Here is a 15,548-nt window from a genome sequence, read left to right as displayed (position 1 = left end):
CAACCAGCTATGATAGGCTCATATTGATTTCCACATCTTCAATAGTACATTTAAAATAAACAGGCTTTGAAATGTTTAATTTCTAGTGACAAAATGGATTTTTCTTTTGCTAATACCAGAAAGTTGTTTTTAATAAATTAGAGTGTTCTGACATTTTACAATATAGTCTTTAGACTCAAAGACAAATTTTCATTTAAATATTTCGCAGTGAGTGAAGACTCATGATTCTCTATTTGGGAGTACTCTGCAATATCAATACCAGTTAAAGAAAGCCTTGTGCTGTGCTCACCAGCACAAAATGACTGCGTCATGAGCAGCAAACACTGCTTCACAACAGCACTGATCCTCCCTTGCCTGATTCCTCCCTGGAGTCAAGAAGCGATTCTGTTTTCGATGAACACTTCTTGGAATTCCCCTGAACAGGCAGGCCCACGAACTGAACAAAATCAAATTATGTGAAGCGATTTATAAAGCAGATTACGTTTCTTTAGTAGAGCAACCATTTGTTTCAGCTTGTTTTGGCAGTCCCAGTTTACGTTAACTCCCTCATGTAATAATGAATTCATCTTTCCTCACTCTCAAAGTGTCCTAGTGTAGATGACAAGTCACACGAGCACTTTCTTCACTAGGGACTAAAAAGAGTCCATTCCTTTACTTCATTGAGGTCGCTAACCACATGGAGACCGAGATTCCAAAATTCTATAAAGTGGTATTTCACCAAGAAAGACGGAAAACGATGCTGGGCTTCATTTCTGACTGGGCAGAGAAGATCTATGAAACAGAAATACAAGTGTTCCAATAAAAAATGTTGATGCCTTAAAATCTGCAATTGTGGTTGCCTCACACTGACTTGCTGGAGTTTAGTGCTTTGCATTCATTTTATGCTTTTCTAAAACAGTACTTCGATTTGAGTCACAACAAATTAATAAGAAAAAGCAACTAACTAAAAATAATATTTCAGTGGGATTAATGGGTCTAAGTATCAGTCGAATCAGCTTCTTTTTACTGTTTGGTGTTATAGGTAAGCATACCCACTTGGGTCAACATTATGAAAATGACTGCATCCCTAACTATGAGATCCAGAGAATCAAGCCATGCCTTGTGATTTTAATCAATGCTGACATCAAGGTGGAAAGTTCAGGCCACCCAAAGTCTCATCTTTTACAACATTCATTTGTAAATTCAGCTAAATTCTCTGAAAAAGTACTTCCAGGATACTTTTTGCCTTGTCAATATAATCATAATGACTGCGACTATAAATAATGTAACTACTTTTATCTAAGTCATTTAAAATAACAAAAGTATCATGCATGTCATAAACAAAGATACAACTATTTTAACAAGACACTAGATACTATTTTCTCAATAGTAAAACACTTTGACCAGTTGTTTGAGTCAGAGTATCCCCCTTCAGTCTGTTCTCCAAGCAGCAGAAAGAGTGATTCTTTAAAAATGCCAATCAGATCACATTGCTCCATGGCTCGCCATCCTTCTAAAATGAATTCAAAGTCCTTTCTAGGACCCACAGGGCTCTGCAAACCTGTCAGATCTAATCCTATTTCAGTTTCCCTTCTTCGGTAAAGTCTTTCCCTTCTTCAATAAAGTCTGTACTTCCTTGAACTCACCTATCCATCTTAGGTTTGCATTTGCTATTCCTTTGGTTTGAACTCTCCTTTCCTCAGACATTAGTATGACTCTTTCCCTCTCTTCCTTAATTTCTGAGTCTCTTCAAACATCTTTTTGTTAACAGAAGTTTTCAGTGAACATCGTACCTAAAAAAACAGCCCCATATCCTCACCATCTCTCTCTAACCCTTTTTATACTTCAATTTTCTTCATAGTACTTCTTACTCATGACATTGTATTATTATAGACATATAATGTATATGTCTATAAAATGTAATGTATATAAAAATGTATGTAATGTACATTTAAAAATTTATATATTTGTTTATTGTCTGCTTCTAACCACTAGAATGTAAGCATCCTGAGAGCAGGAACACTGTCTCTTATGTTCACTTATGTCTCTCCAGTATCTAGACTACAATGCTTATTAAAAGAATGCTACTAAGCTCTACACAGTCAGTGAACTGCTTAAATGAAATTTAACCTCATAATCCAAAACTAATTTTAAATTTTCTGTTGAAATGTTTTACCCTGTAAATCTTAAGTCCAAAATATCCCCATTGCACAAGACCTTTGAATCAATTGTCTCTAAAATTTCTCTAAAATGGTTTTTCATGCTGTGTTGATAAGAGTATAAATGTAGACAAACCTCTTAAGAGGAAAATTTGGCAGTATAAATTGGAAGTAAAAATAACCACAATAACAACAACAACAAACTTGTCCCAATATTTCCACTTTCATCTCTCTATTCTACAAAAAGAAACATACAACCGTACAAAGGTATGTGTGCAAGGATGTTCAGTAAAGCCTTTTGAGTTTTACTTGTGTTATTTCTGTAATTTAAAACAAAACTTTAAAACAGCTGATTTTCCCCAGAGAGTAATGTCGAAACAACTCCAAGGGGAGAAGATTACAGTTTTATTGAAATGTTTCAAAAGGCAATTCTGAGCAAAGTGTCTGTTTATTGTAATGCCCCATTCTGGGATGTGCATCTATCTGTCACACCAACAAGCCCTTACCAACAGGTTCCTTTTAAGTACAAGGTGTGCAGCAGATGACTGGTCTACCCACCTACAGCTGACAAGACCAGGGAAGGATGCCTACCCTAAAGGCAGTTGGTTGACCAGCTATCTGTCAAGTGGACAGGTCCTAGATCTGTATGTCAAAGGGTGACACTCAGACTTCTCTCAGGTAATGAGGCACATCCAAGAAGTCAGCAGTTGGTGGTGGGGCAAAAGCCAACCAAAACACAGATAGGCAAAAGCAATATGCCAGTGGACAGAGGGTGCAAGTGACAAAACCTAGAAGTCCTGCAACACTGCCATTCCCATTCTGCAGTAAGGCTAGTTGAGCCCTGGCTCCTACCGCCCTTACTTCCCCAGATACCCCTAAGTGCTCTTTAAGCTATATTTCACTACATATCTGCTTTTGCCACCTAATGGAGTGGAGTGTAACTAACAGAATATTAAGTGGAATATTGTATTAATCCTTCAATGGATCTAACCTCCAAAAAAATTTTGGTTCATTCTCTAACCTCTAATTATATGTAATTCAAAATAAAAATACTACTGAAACCTACAGTAAGTACAAGTAAGTCCTAAAAAATAAGACTGTTTTCCTTGATCATTTTACGAAATATCAAATTCTTTCCAAGAAAATACTTTTGGTGATCTATATTTGAATTTAGCTTGCCTACTAGGTAATCTAATAATATGCAGAGGAAAGATGGGACTGAGGCATCCACATCACAGACCAAAGCACCTTGCCTGTCCCAAGTCAGGGGACCAGTAGACTAATGGCTTCTAGTAGTAGACAGCATATTTTTATAGTTTTTAATATGCTCTGCACTTTAAAAAACGAATCACAGAGAAAAGATGTATGTTTACCAGTAAATAACACTCTATTATCTAATCACCTCTTAACATTTCAACACTGTTGGAAAATCATTTTAGGAATATATGTGCTCAGTTATGTTTTTGGTTGCTCTATATGAGAGGTGTACCAAAGGGGGACAGATAGAGCTGTACGCCCCTGGTGTCAATTCACGGACTCCATGAGGGCTGCAGCAGTGGAGCAAGAGTGTAGACCTTTCACATTATCCAATTCCTGTTCCCTCAAATCCCAACCTGGCATCATTAACCCTTGCTCTGGCTCTGGTTCCGCTGTATACCCAATATTTACATGTACTGAGGAAAGCAACAACCTGAACTGTTCCTCAGAAAGGTCTGTTGTAGGATTTCTGATTGTACAAAGCTTTTTATGTTTGACCAAGCTTTGCAGTTTCATATTGGTGGCTGTTCAGCTAGTGACCAATTCTGATGTATCTGAGTTAAAAGCTGTGTTTTCTTTGGATTATAATGTAAAATGGATCCTTTGGTACTCTTAATCCTGGTAGATTGCTTTATATAGATGACGTTTTCGCCTGCTTTGTTGTCACATTCTTTTGGGTTTTAAAAATAGCTTTATTAAGATATAATTCATATAAGATAAAATTTATCCATTTAAAATGTACAACTCAATGTTTTTAGTATGGTATATTCACAGAGTTGTGTAACCATCATGGCAATATAATTTTAGGACAATTTCATAACCCCCCAAAACAATAAAAACCTTATACTCATTAGCAGTAACTCTCATTCCCCCTCTTCCATGCCTCTGGGAATCACTAATTTATTTCTGTTTCTTTGAATTTGTCTATTCTGGACCTTTTATATAAATGGAATCATATGTATGTGGTCTTCTGTGACTGGCTTCCTTTGCTTAGAGTAATGTTTTCAAGGTTTGTTGACGTTCTTTGAATGGGATTTGCATCTTATCTACACGCTGTTTTCCAAATACTGAAAGTGTATTTTGGATATTTGTGGAAGTATATCCAACGGTTTTCTAAATTTTCTCTTCCCAGTTTCTGCCACAAAGCAGAAGGCTGGAGAGGCTATTGAAAAAAATAGTCACCAAGTTCTTCTAGTTTAGAACATAGATTCTATAAGAAATGATAACTAAGTTCTTTTATACTAATAGACCTGCATCTGACTAAATCATAGCATTATACGTCGTCCCCCAAATGCTTACTCCATTAAAATAATCAAAGAATCTCTTATAACTCAAAACAACCCAATATAAAATTTACAAATGATTTGAACAGATATTTTACCCAAAAAGAGATATGAATGGAAAGTGTGCACTGTAGTTTATTTTTATCGCTAGGATTCAGAGAAATGCAATTTAAAACCACAATGAGATTCTACTTTTCACCCACTAGGATGGCTATAATAAAAAAATATAGACAATATCAAGTGCTGACAAGGATGTAAAAAAAAACTAGATTCCTAATGCATTGCTGGCAGTACACGAAATGATCCAGCCACTTTCTAAAATGGTTTGATGGTTTCTTAGAAAGGTAAACATGCATCTACCATAACACTCAGCATCCCACAGATACAGTTGTCCCTCTGTATTTGTGGGAGATTAGTTCTCACAAATATAGATACCAAAATCCCCCTACAGATACCGAAATCCACAGATGCTCAAGTTCCTTACACAAAAATGATGTAATATTTGCATATAACTATGTGCATCCCCCCATATCCTTTAAATTATTTCTAGATTATTTATTTCTAATACAATATAACTGCTATGCAAATGTTTGTCTTACTGCATTGTTTAGGGAATAATGATAAGAAAAAAAGTCTGTATTTTTTTTTTTATCAGTACAGACACAGTATCCTTTGTTTTCTCTCTTTCTGAATATTTCCATCTTCAGTTGGTTGAAACCAGGGATGCGGAACCCATGAATACAGAGAGCCAACTGTATACCCAATAGAAATGAGACTATATTTCCACCAGAAGATGCAAATGTTTATAGTATTTATACCAATACCTACAGAATTACTCATAGTATGCCACACTGGCAACAATCCTAATATGCATCGAGTTGTGACTGGATAAACGAAATATGGTAAGTCTATAAAATAGATTATATTCAGGAATAAAAATAAACTATAGACAATATGCACAATACAGAGAAACCTAAAAAACATTCTGTTAACAACAACAAAAGAAACGCAGACACTGAAGACTATATATTGTATAATTCCGTTTAAAAAAAATTTCTGGAGAAGGCTAGACTCTGGAGACTGAAAGCAGACCTGTGGAAGTCTGGGGCTGGGAGTGAAAGCAGGAGTTTAGTGCAAATGGACAAGAGAGAACTTTTGAAGGTAATAGGTAACAGAAGTGTTCAAAAACTAGATTGTTATGAGGACTGGAAAATTGTATAAATTTATACTAAAACTTATTGAACTGTATATTTTAAATGGGTGAATTGCAAGGTAAATAAATTATACCTCGATCAAAAATGTTTTCAGGTTGTTGGCATCTCTGTGTCTTTTATTATTATTATTATTATTATTATTATTATTATTGTACGTTAGGTTCTGGGGTACCTGTGCAGATTATGCAGGATTGTTGCATAGGTACATACATAGCAAGGTGGTTTGCTGCCTCCATCTTCCTGTCACCTATATCTGGCATTTCTCCCCATGTTTTTGATATCGTGTAGGTTACTAGTATAAGCAGTCAATCCTGACATGAAAATTGTTGCCATGAATTTGTACATCAATAAGTTTTTAAATTGTTTGGTATCAGGACTTCTTCACATTTTAAATAATAATTGAAAATCTCAAAAAACTTTTATTTATGTGGCTACTATTTATCAGTAATTACCATATTAGAAATTAAAATAGAAAATTATTTTAAAATTTCATTTATTGATTTAATTTAAAATACCAAAAATAAACTCTTAACAAAAACAATAGGATTTAAATAAAAAATATAGTTCTTTTCCAAAAGCAAATAATAAATCATAAAAAGACTGATTTGTTTACATTTTTGCAGATCTTTTTAGTGTCTGGCTTAATAGAAAACAGCTGGATTCTCATATCTGCTCCTGCATTCAATCAATTCCAATATCACAAATCTGGAAAACTCCACTGTACACACAACAGAATGAGAGTGAAAAAAAGGCAAGTAACACCTTAGAATTATTAGGAAAGTAGTTTTAATTGCATAGACCCTAAAAGGGTCTTAGGAATCCCCTGGCATCCTCTGGCCATGCAGTGAGAACTGCTGGCCTAGAATCTGCTCTAAAACTGTCTGAGGTTCATTTTAGTGAGGTTGATTAATATGAACTATCATTAATACAAATACTTTAGGATCAAGATTTTTTAAAAAAGGTCAGAAAACTTCTGAAATGTAGCATTCAAAGCATTTTGGTCACCACATTGTCTAGGCCTGGCTACAATATATTTAAAGAAAGCAATCACAACGAGACATATCGTGCCATACAATGTTTACTTGCTGAATGTCAACAATCGTTCTTGACTTATCAGCAAGTACAATAAATACATCACTAAAGCTTGCTTAAACACCTGATTGTTACAATCTTATCATCTCAAGCTTCCATTGTTGTCACTGATTTAGTAGTTTCTGTTTCACATCCTTTTCAGTTTTCTCACATCTCTATAAGTATAAAACAGTCCTCTTAGTTTCTGTATTAAATATCCTTGAAATTTTTAATGAACCTTGACATCACAGTCTTAAAATAATCATTGTAATTTTAATATCTGATCAATAATGATTTAATGTTCATTTTAGAATAGATGGTTAATTTAAATTAATATTTATTTATCCTGTACTTCAGGATTAAATAATAACAATATAATCAGAAAGTTTATGTATTCCTTACAACATGAAAGTTTAATGATGGGCACTAAAGATATACCAGCTCATTTGGAATGTCTCCAAAACTTTGGCCCTCTTTGAATGACATGTACTTCCCAAGTGATATAGGTAACAAAAATCCAGACATTTTATAAAACTTGAACTCAGAAACAATAGTAAATACTTACCTGACAATATCTCCTTCAAGAGCAATCACTCTCTTAATGATCTTCTGTTCTGGGTTTTTAGGAGACCTAGAACAAGAAGACAACATTATACAATTAGTTGAATCTCTGTTGTTTTAGGAAAATGAAAATAAATTCTATTAAAAAAATAGGTTATATTAAAGTCTTTACAGACTCCTTTGCACTCCACGATGTGACATCAGTCTCACTTGGGCCAAAAGTGATATGAAGTGACTACTGAAGTACTTCCCATTTTAAATAAACTCTATGGGAAAAGAAGTCATGTTGAAACTTTACAAAAATAAAAAATACAAAGGGATAAAAATATTTCTTACTAAGGAATAAAGTTTATTATTAAATTATTGTTGTTAAAGGTAAGTTCTGATATGGTTTGGCTCTGTGTCTCCACCCAAGTCTCACCTTGAATTGTAATCCCCACGTGTAGAGGGTGGGAACCTGGTGGGAGGTGACTGAATTATGGGGTCAGTTTCCCCATGCTATTCTCAGGAGATTTGATGGTTTAAGAGTGTGGCACTTCCCCTTCGCTTGCTTGGCCTCTCTCTCCTGCTGCCTAGAGAAGATGTACCTCACTTCCCCATATTCTTCTGCTATGATTACAAGTTTCCTGAGGCCTTCCCAGCCATATGGAACTGCATCAATTAAACCTTTTCTTTATAAATTATCCAGTCTCAGGTAGTATCTATACAGCAGTGTGGAAACTGACCAATACAAGTACTTATAGGAAAGAGGACTAGTACAGAAGAAAGTACTTACACATTTCTTTCAAATGATAATATATTTTCAGTGTTTTTTAAATTTCATTTAAAGAGAGTTTTATTTAAATCCCTCGACCCCAAAAAGACTACTGAAGATGAGAAGCATTTTCTTAAAAAAATAAAAAATTAGAGAATTCAGAATGCTGATTTGATGATTATAGAATACGATTATAGAATTCAGAATGCTAAAAGAGGGCTACTGGCCAGGCGCGGTGGCTCACGCCTGTAATCCCAGCACTTTGGGAGGCCGAGGCGGGTGGGTCACGAGGTCAAGAGATCGAGGCCATCCTGGTCAACATGGTGAAACCCCGTCTCTACTAAAAATACAAAAATTAGCTGGGCATGGTGGCGCACGCCTGTAATCCCAGCTACTCGGGAGGCTGAGGCAGGAGAATTGCTTGAACCCAGGAGACGGAGGTTGCGGTGAGCCGAGATCGCGCCATTGCACTCCAGCAGCCTGGGTAACAAGAGCGAAACTCCGTCTCAAAAAAAAAAAAAAAAAAAAAAAAAAGAGGGCTACTGACAGTTAAAGTGACAGGTTTTGATATACTTCATATAGACATCACTTATTTCAAGCTAATTGATTATGGTAAATTTTAACTTACAGTAATACTATTTACTCTAAATAAATCTCTGCCTTTCCTAGTATATATTACCTATGCAGTTCCCTTCCACACTGTGATTGGATTCATCTGTGAGGTCAATAATTTATGGTAAAACTGATGGTGCATCACTTTTGAGATTATGTTATAAAACAGACTAACACTTCCATCTTTGGTTTTCCCTCTTCCTTTTCCTTTTTCCCTCTCCCTCTCCCCTCCTTCCTTCTTCTATCTTTTCAAAGTCTCTTTCATGGATCACTCTAGAAGTCAGGTCTGTCCTGAGCAGCCTAAGGAAAGACTCATGCGGTGAAGAAGGAAGGTCAGCTAACAGTCACATTAGTGAGCTTAAAAGCAGATCTTCAGTCAAGTCTTCAGAAACTACAGTCAACAGCTTGACTGCAAATTTGTGAGAGACCCTGAGTCAAAACCACACAGCTAAGATGTTTCTGGTTTCCTCATCCTCAGAAAATATGTGAGAAAACAAATGTTTGTTGCTTTAAGATGCTACACATTGGGGTTATTTGTCATGCAGCAATGGTATCTCTATTTTAATATGGTCAATTTCCTGCCAATAACATTTTAAGTCTTTTGATTTCACAGACCCATTTCAAGGAACATCTCATACATCATATAAATGATCATTTAATATGTATTTCAAAATCATGCATAAATAAAAATATTTTAAATTCAAGTCACATTTTGAATTGAAGTACTTTTTAAAAGGAATGTAAATGCACAGAAACTGAAAAGATCAAATATATTCAAAATGTACATTTCATCAAAGAAAATGCACACTTTCAAAAAGATTTATATTTCACAATATATCTTGCAGAGAAAATGAAATCATGTAGGTTAGTTGCATCTGTTTGTAACAATTAGTTTCACAGTTTTTCACTAACTTAATTTTTTTTATTTTAAAAAGAAATTTGATCAGAGTTTTGATTGGGCTTGCCCCCTTTTTAAATTAAGTAAATATTATGTTTCTATAATTTTAATGTCATTAATGTGCATCTGAAGTGAGGGGTATGGGCACATTCAACCTAATGAAACTAAGGTGCTCTCTGCAGGGTTACTTACAGACCTTTTAGAAAAATGCCCCTCCCATGTCTCCTATTTTAAAAACTAGGAAAATATAAAACAATACTCAGCCTCAGTGGTCATCAAATAATTGCATATTAAAATAATGGGTTATTAAAACACTTTCTTACTATACTGACAAAGATGTACTACTAATAATGAATTGTTGGAGGATTAGGGATATTAGTACTCTACATATAAACTTTTAACATGCATTTCTCTAAGACAATATCAAGATTTTATATTATTTTAGACATAATAATGATACTTCTAGAAGTTTACCCTAATGAGATGACTATGAATGTATGCAAAATTCTGGCTACATGGATAGTTAAAAACATTATTATTTTAAAAAAGAAAAAAATTCAACAACAGCAGGCAGGTTAAATAAACCACAGTCCACTCACATAACACAATACAGTCATTAAAAATGATGTTATGGAAGAATACTTAGTCATATGGAAATATCAACAGAATGTATAGATTGAAACTCTATGTTTATTTTTTTGTGGCACGACTTCAAATCTGTAATAGCAGAAAGAGAAATTTGCATCCATTTTTACTGGGAACTGATCACAAAGATTCTAAAACAAAAGGAAAAGTAAAATTTCTGGGTGCATAAAACTTTCATGCCCAGATTTTTGGTCCAGATTATTGGGATATCTTTTAGTGGACGACAACTATTTGTATTACATGACATTACCCAAGAAGAAACGCACCAACATAGGGATAAAATCTGAACTAATTACCAAGTTTACCGCCTAATATTGAAGTGAGATTAATGAAATAACATGAAAAGCAACCCCTATCAGTGTAAAAAATATTTTATGCCAACAATCTTTAAGCTTTTAAAATTCTGGAAAGGTATTCTGTATTTTAAAATAATCTATACTTTAAGATCGTGAGGCAAAATAGAGTATGCAAAGTGAGCTATCTATATAAAGACTTACGATTACTACTTCAAATATATCTATAAATTTTAATGTAATATTAAACTCATGAATCTAATCAAATAATTTCAAAATGAAAAAAGCTATTACTAATATTAATTCCATTACTGCTTAAAATCTATATCTATATTTTAATCATTAGGCTGTTGAATGCATTACTTTGATGTAAGTGGAAGTGGTCAGAGAGTTATTGCAGATTTACATCATGAAACTTATTAAACTTCTCTTTGTCTTAATTTTCTTGGCCACTTGCCTATCTCCTAGAAAATGTGAAGTATAATAAAGGAAGGATTATGCTTTACTTGAGGAATACAATGTATGCTGCCCAATCAATAATAAAATTTACATTTAAATTTGTTAAGTTTAATGTTTTTATAATAAGCAATGTCTTACAATATTTATGTCTGGGATTTTAAACATTCTGTTTTATGTTTATGATTTAATTGGGCAAGATTTCTCCAGAGACTTGGACAAGGAGCCTAGAACTGTTTCTTCACTGCATGAGTCGCAGCCGCTCTATGTGGTATGGCAGAGAATGTCTCTAACCAGAATGGTTTGCAGGGCAAGAAGGGGGGTCTAATGTAGAGATAACAGGATTTCCAGTCTCTGGAACTAATTTCATGTCCTTTTATGTTCCCAAAAGGTAGTAATTTTCACCCTGTTAGGAGCACTTGAAAGCTACTGTGGCATACTCAAGAGACCCCTCTTGTAGTGTGGGAATGGAGACATTAGCATATGTCCCACCTTCTCTTTTCCTGACCATCCCCACCCTGATCCTGGTGTCACATAGATACCTTAACCCTTGGTCTAAGCATTATCTTCTCCCATTTATGATAAAATTTTAAAACCTCCCTCTGTGACTTGGGTTGATTTTTATTTTATTTTATTTTATTTTATTTTATTTTATTTTTGTTTGAGACGGATTCTTACCCTGTCGCCAGGCTGGAGTGCAGTGGCGCAATCTTCGCTCACTGCAACCTCCGACTCCTGGGTTTAAACGATTCTTCCACCTCAGCCTCCGGAGTAGCTGGGACCACAGGCGCGTGTCACCACGCCCGGCTAAATTTTGTATTTTTAGTAGATACGGGGTTTCACCATGTTGACCAGGATGGTCTCTATCTCTTGACCTCGTGATCCGCCCGCCTCGGCCTCCCAAAGTGCTGGGATTACAGGCGTGCGCCACCGCGCCCGGCCAATGTTTATATTTATATGGTTCAGAATTGGCCATATAAAATGTTGCCAGAGTTTAGCATGGTTTTCACCGTGGCTAAAGCTGAAAGGTTTGGAGTATACCTAGCTTTTCCTCTACTACTTTTAATCTTGTCCATTCTTTATGACCCACATGTTCTACTTGGTGACTATGTGATGGTCCTCCTGTGTCCTGCAAATTCATGAATTGGAGAAACATGGAAAGAGAGTCTTGCTGTTACTATTCCTCTCTGCTGTAAGTGAGCTGCTCCCTCTGGGCAAGCTACATAACCTTTCTGGGTCTCATTTTCAGGAAGATAAGATTAGATCAGAAATTATAAACCAGTGGCCAAACCATCAAACCTGGCTTATAGGTATATTTTGTTTGGTTCATGCATTAAAAAAAAAACAAAAAACAAAAACAAAAACAAAAAACCTTGAGCTAGCTAACAGTAGGAGACATCATATAAATTTATTTCTCCTGAAAAAATAGATAAAACTGGCAACCCCAGTGGCACATTCTTGCATGAAAAAGTCCACTGGAGGCTGGGTGCAGTGGCGCATGCCTGTAATCCCAGCAGATTGGAAAAACAAGGAGGATGGATGGTTTGAGCCCAGGAGTTTGAAACCAGCCCTGGGCAACATGGTGAAACCCCATCTCTACAAAAAATACAAAATTAGCCAGGCATACTGACATGTGCCTGTAGTCCCAACTACTCAGGAGGCTGAGATAGGAGGATTGCTTGAGCCCAGGAAGTGGAGGCTGCAGTGAGCCATGTTGACACCAATGCACTCCAGCTTGGGCAACAGAGTGAGACCCTGTCTCAAAAAAAAAAGTCCACTGGAACTGAGAAGCAGATGGTTTGCCACAATCCCACCAGCTTGTTTCATAAAGGTGTAGTACCTGAGGGCATGTGAGTCTAGAAATCTTGAAAATTTTTCCTATCCACAGCATCATGTAACTACTGAGAGAGAACACATAAAAGGTCTAGCAGTAATTCCAGCACATCATAGGTACTCAGTAAATTTTAGGCATCCCTTCCCAAAACAAATTCATAAATGAGATCAATTAACTGGGCCTAAGACAAGAGTTACAATCCTTTATTTAGACTTACATAGATAATTTTTTAAACCGTCTAATAAAATAACTTTCAGTTTCTGTTGCACTGGAGAACAAGAAGAGGACTGTAAAGGTTTGGTCAAATTTTATTACATAATTAGCTAAAGAAACATCAAAACTAAGTATAACTGAAATATTGAATTCATTATTCAATTCATATTGAAAAGCACAGGTTTGTTTTAAATCAAGTAGGTATTATCTGTAAAATCAAGATAGAAATGAATACTTTTTAGTTTTGGATTCTGTACACTTGCTTCACGATCAGTAGTATGAACTGTGTACATGCTGCCCCATTTATAATGATTCATTTTTAAAATTCAGCACAGTTTAATTAATTAGTACGCTCAAAGCTTTTTACTTATGTTAGTATTTCAGTTACTTTTCCCCCTTGCTGACTTCTATTTGTATCATGCAAATCTTTTAAAATTAAACAAAAGAAACTATAGACTTTAGTTGTTCTTTGGGTTCATTCTTGAAATCCTCTCAAGTATGGAGCTTTTAACTTCAGATGTAGTTTCAGAAAATAATATATGTATATCCAATCCCTAACAATCACTTTCCCCTCATATTACAGAGAATGCTCCCATTCAAGAGCCTCGTTACTAGCAAAATGACTTACAGATGAGGTGGTAAGAACCCACGTTAACGTTTCAAATTTGACTTATTTTCTAGAAGGGGAAGGAAAGAACATGGGAAAGAAACCATCAGGCAGGGGTGGGAGATTTTATGTGTATAGAAAACTTTAATGAAAACAGAGTAGAATTTCAAGTAATGTGACTTACACAGTCTCAATTTGTGGGGTGGGGATGGAATAAGAAAGGAATGGTTTATCTACATTGGCTATTCTCTCAAAGCATACCCTACTTGAATCAGGCTACTAAGCAGCAATAGAATCTTTCAAAACACTGGAGAGATTCCAGTCAGGTTTCTAGTGACGTAAGAATGCGGCAGCAGAAAACATCACCTATACGTCTCAGATTTATCTTCTACAATCCCTTACACATGAAAATGTATTTCAATAGTACTAATGAAACAACTAAAGCATGAGCTTTAAGGAACTGAACTGTTGCTTATTGATAAAAAATGTTCTTGGTAAATGTAAGAGTTGTTTCACTTTCACCAAATGTGATTAGGAAGAATTTAATAAGCAAATAGTGACAACTGGTCTTATTAGTGAATCAGCCTTGATTATGTAAAATCAATTAAATTTGTATTTGTGACTCTAACTTCTATAATTGAAAAGAGCTGTGTAATTGAGGGTTTTTGATCCTGAAAAACAAATGTCTTCATTTAACTATGGAAAATCTAAGGAATTTAGCATAATCATAACAATAAATTAATTTCCACCAATGTTTGTTAACTCAAGCATTTCAAAACACAAAATAGTGAAATCTTCAAGTATTACATATAATTACAGTTTACCTCACTGTCTAGAATAGGTTGTATGTAAATGAATGTATACAGCACAGAAACTATATAGCACATATGTAAAATGTATGTGTGTGTGCACATGTATTCTACCATGCAACGCGAAGTCATCGTATTTAAAGAAACTTTTGATCTATAAAGAAACTTCTGATCATGAAAATTACATTCCCAAATTTATTTTGTAAATCTTGATTTTAATATATTGAATATGCTTAAAGTTGAACATACCCATGGAAATGAAGGACATGAATGCTTAATATAAATGTATACATTCTTTAAATACGGATTCCCAAATGCAGACCTTCATACAGAAGCACCACTGCTCTGCTCCCAAAGATGGACATGCATCCAGAAACATACTTCCCCCTTAGTCAAGTTAGGCTTTAACCCCCTATCTAAACTCTCACTGAGCATGGCTTTGCATGGAATACCACTTAAGGTCATGGAACAAAACAAAACCAACTGTTCTTCAAAGAAATAAATCCATCAATCTAGCCTCATAACCACTCCAATTAAACTCACCAGCTTTAGACTTTTGGTTTCAGTCAGGTTGGGAAATAGTATCACATATTTTTGGTAGGTTTGAAGGATATCCATGCCACAAAACACCCTGAAAGAATAGGCTATTTGTATTTTCTATATCAAACCATATCCATCACCATAAATATGGCACAGAGAAGGCAGACCAACTGAACTGCAGAATGAATACTAGTATACAAGAGCTGAGGTTGGGATCTTTAAGTCAATGTCCATGCAAAATGTTAGCTACTGGAGAATGCTTCTGGAAGAATGGCACATGGGTCAGCTTGTGCCCAACACAGCTTACTCACCAGTTTGCCATGATATTGGTGCCATCAGAGAGTATGAGATGCCAAGCTTAGG

General features: G+C 35.3%; 1 protein-coding gene across 6 annotated transcripts in view; it reads right to left on the bottom strand.

Moving 5' to 3' along the window:
• Nucleotides 1–15,548, bottom strand: part of IMMP2L (inner mitochondrial membrane peptidase subunit 2) — an 865,268-nt gene that overhangs the window by 275,090 nt on the left and 574,630 nt on the right. For all 6 annotated transcript variants that reach the window (XM_032275691.1, XM_032275696.1, XM_032275694.1 and 3 more), the window contains one exon: nucleotides 7,529–7,594. In XM_032275691.1, coding sequence (XP_032131582.1) covers nucleotides 7,529–7,594 — 66 coding nt within the window. The remainder of the gene's footprint in view (nucleotides 1–7,528; nucleotides 7,595–15,548) is intronic.

This window comes from Sapajus apella, unplaced genomic scaffold (assembly GCF_009761245.1).
Source record: "Sapajus apella isolate SASKATOON/1434 unplaced genomic scaffold, GSC_monkey_1.0 scaffold7, whole genome shotgun sequence".
Taxonomy (NCBI): domain Eukaryota; kingdom Metazoa; phylum Chordata; class Mammalia; order Primates; family Cebidae; genus Sapajus; species Sapajus apella.
Note: the sequence above shows the minus strand (reverse complement) of the source record. Positions and strands in the feature narration are given on the sequence as shown.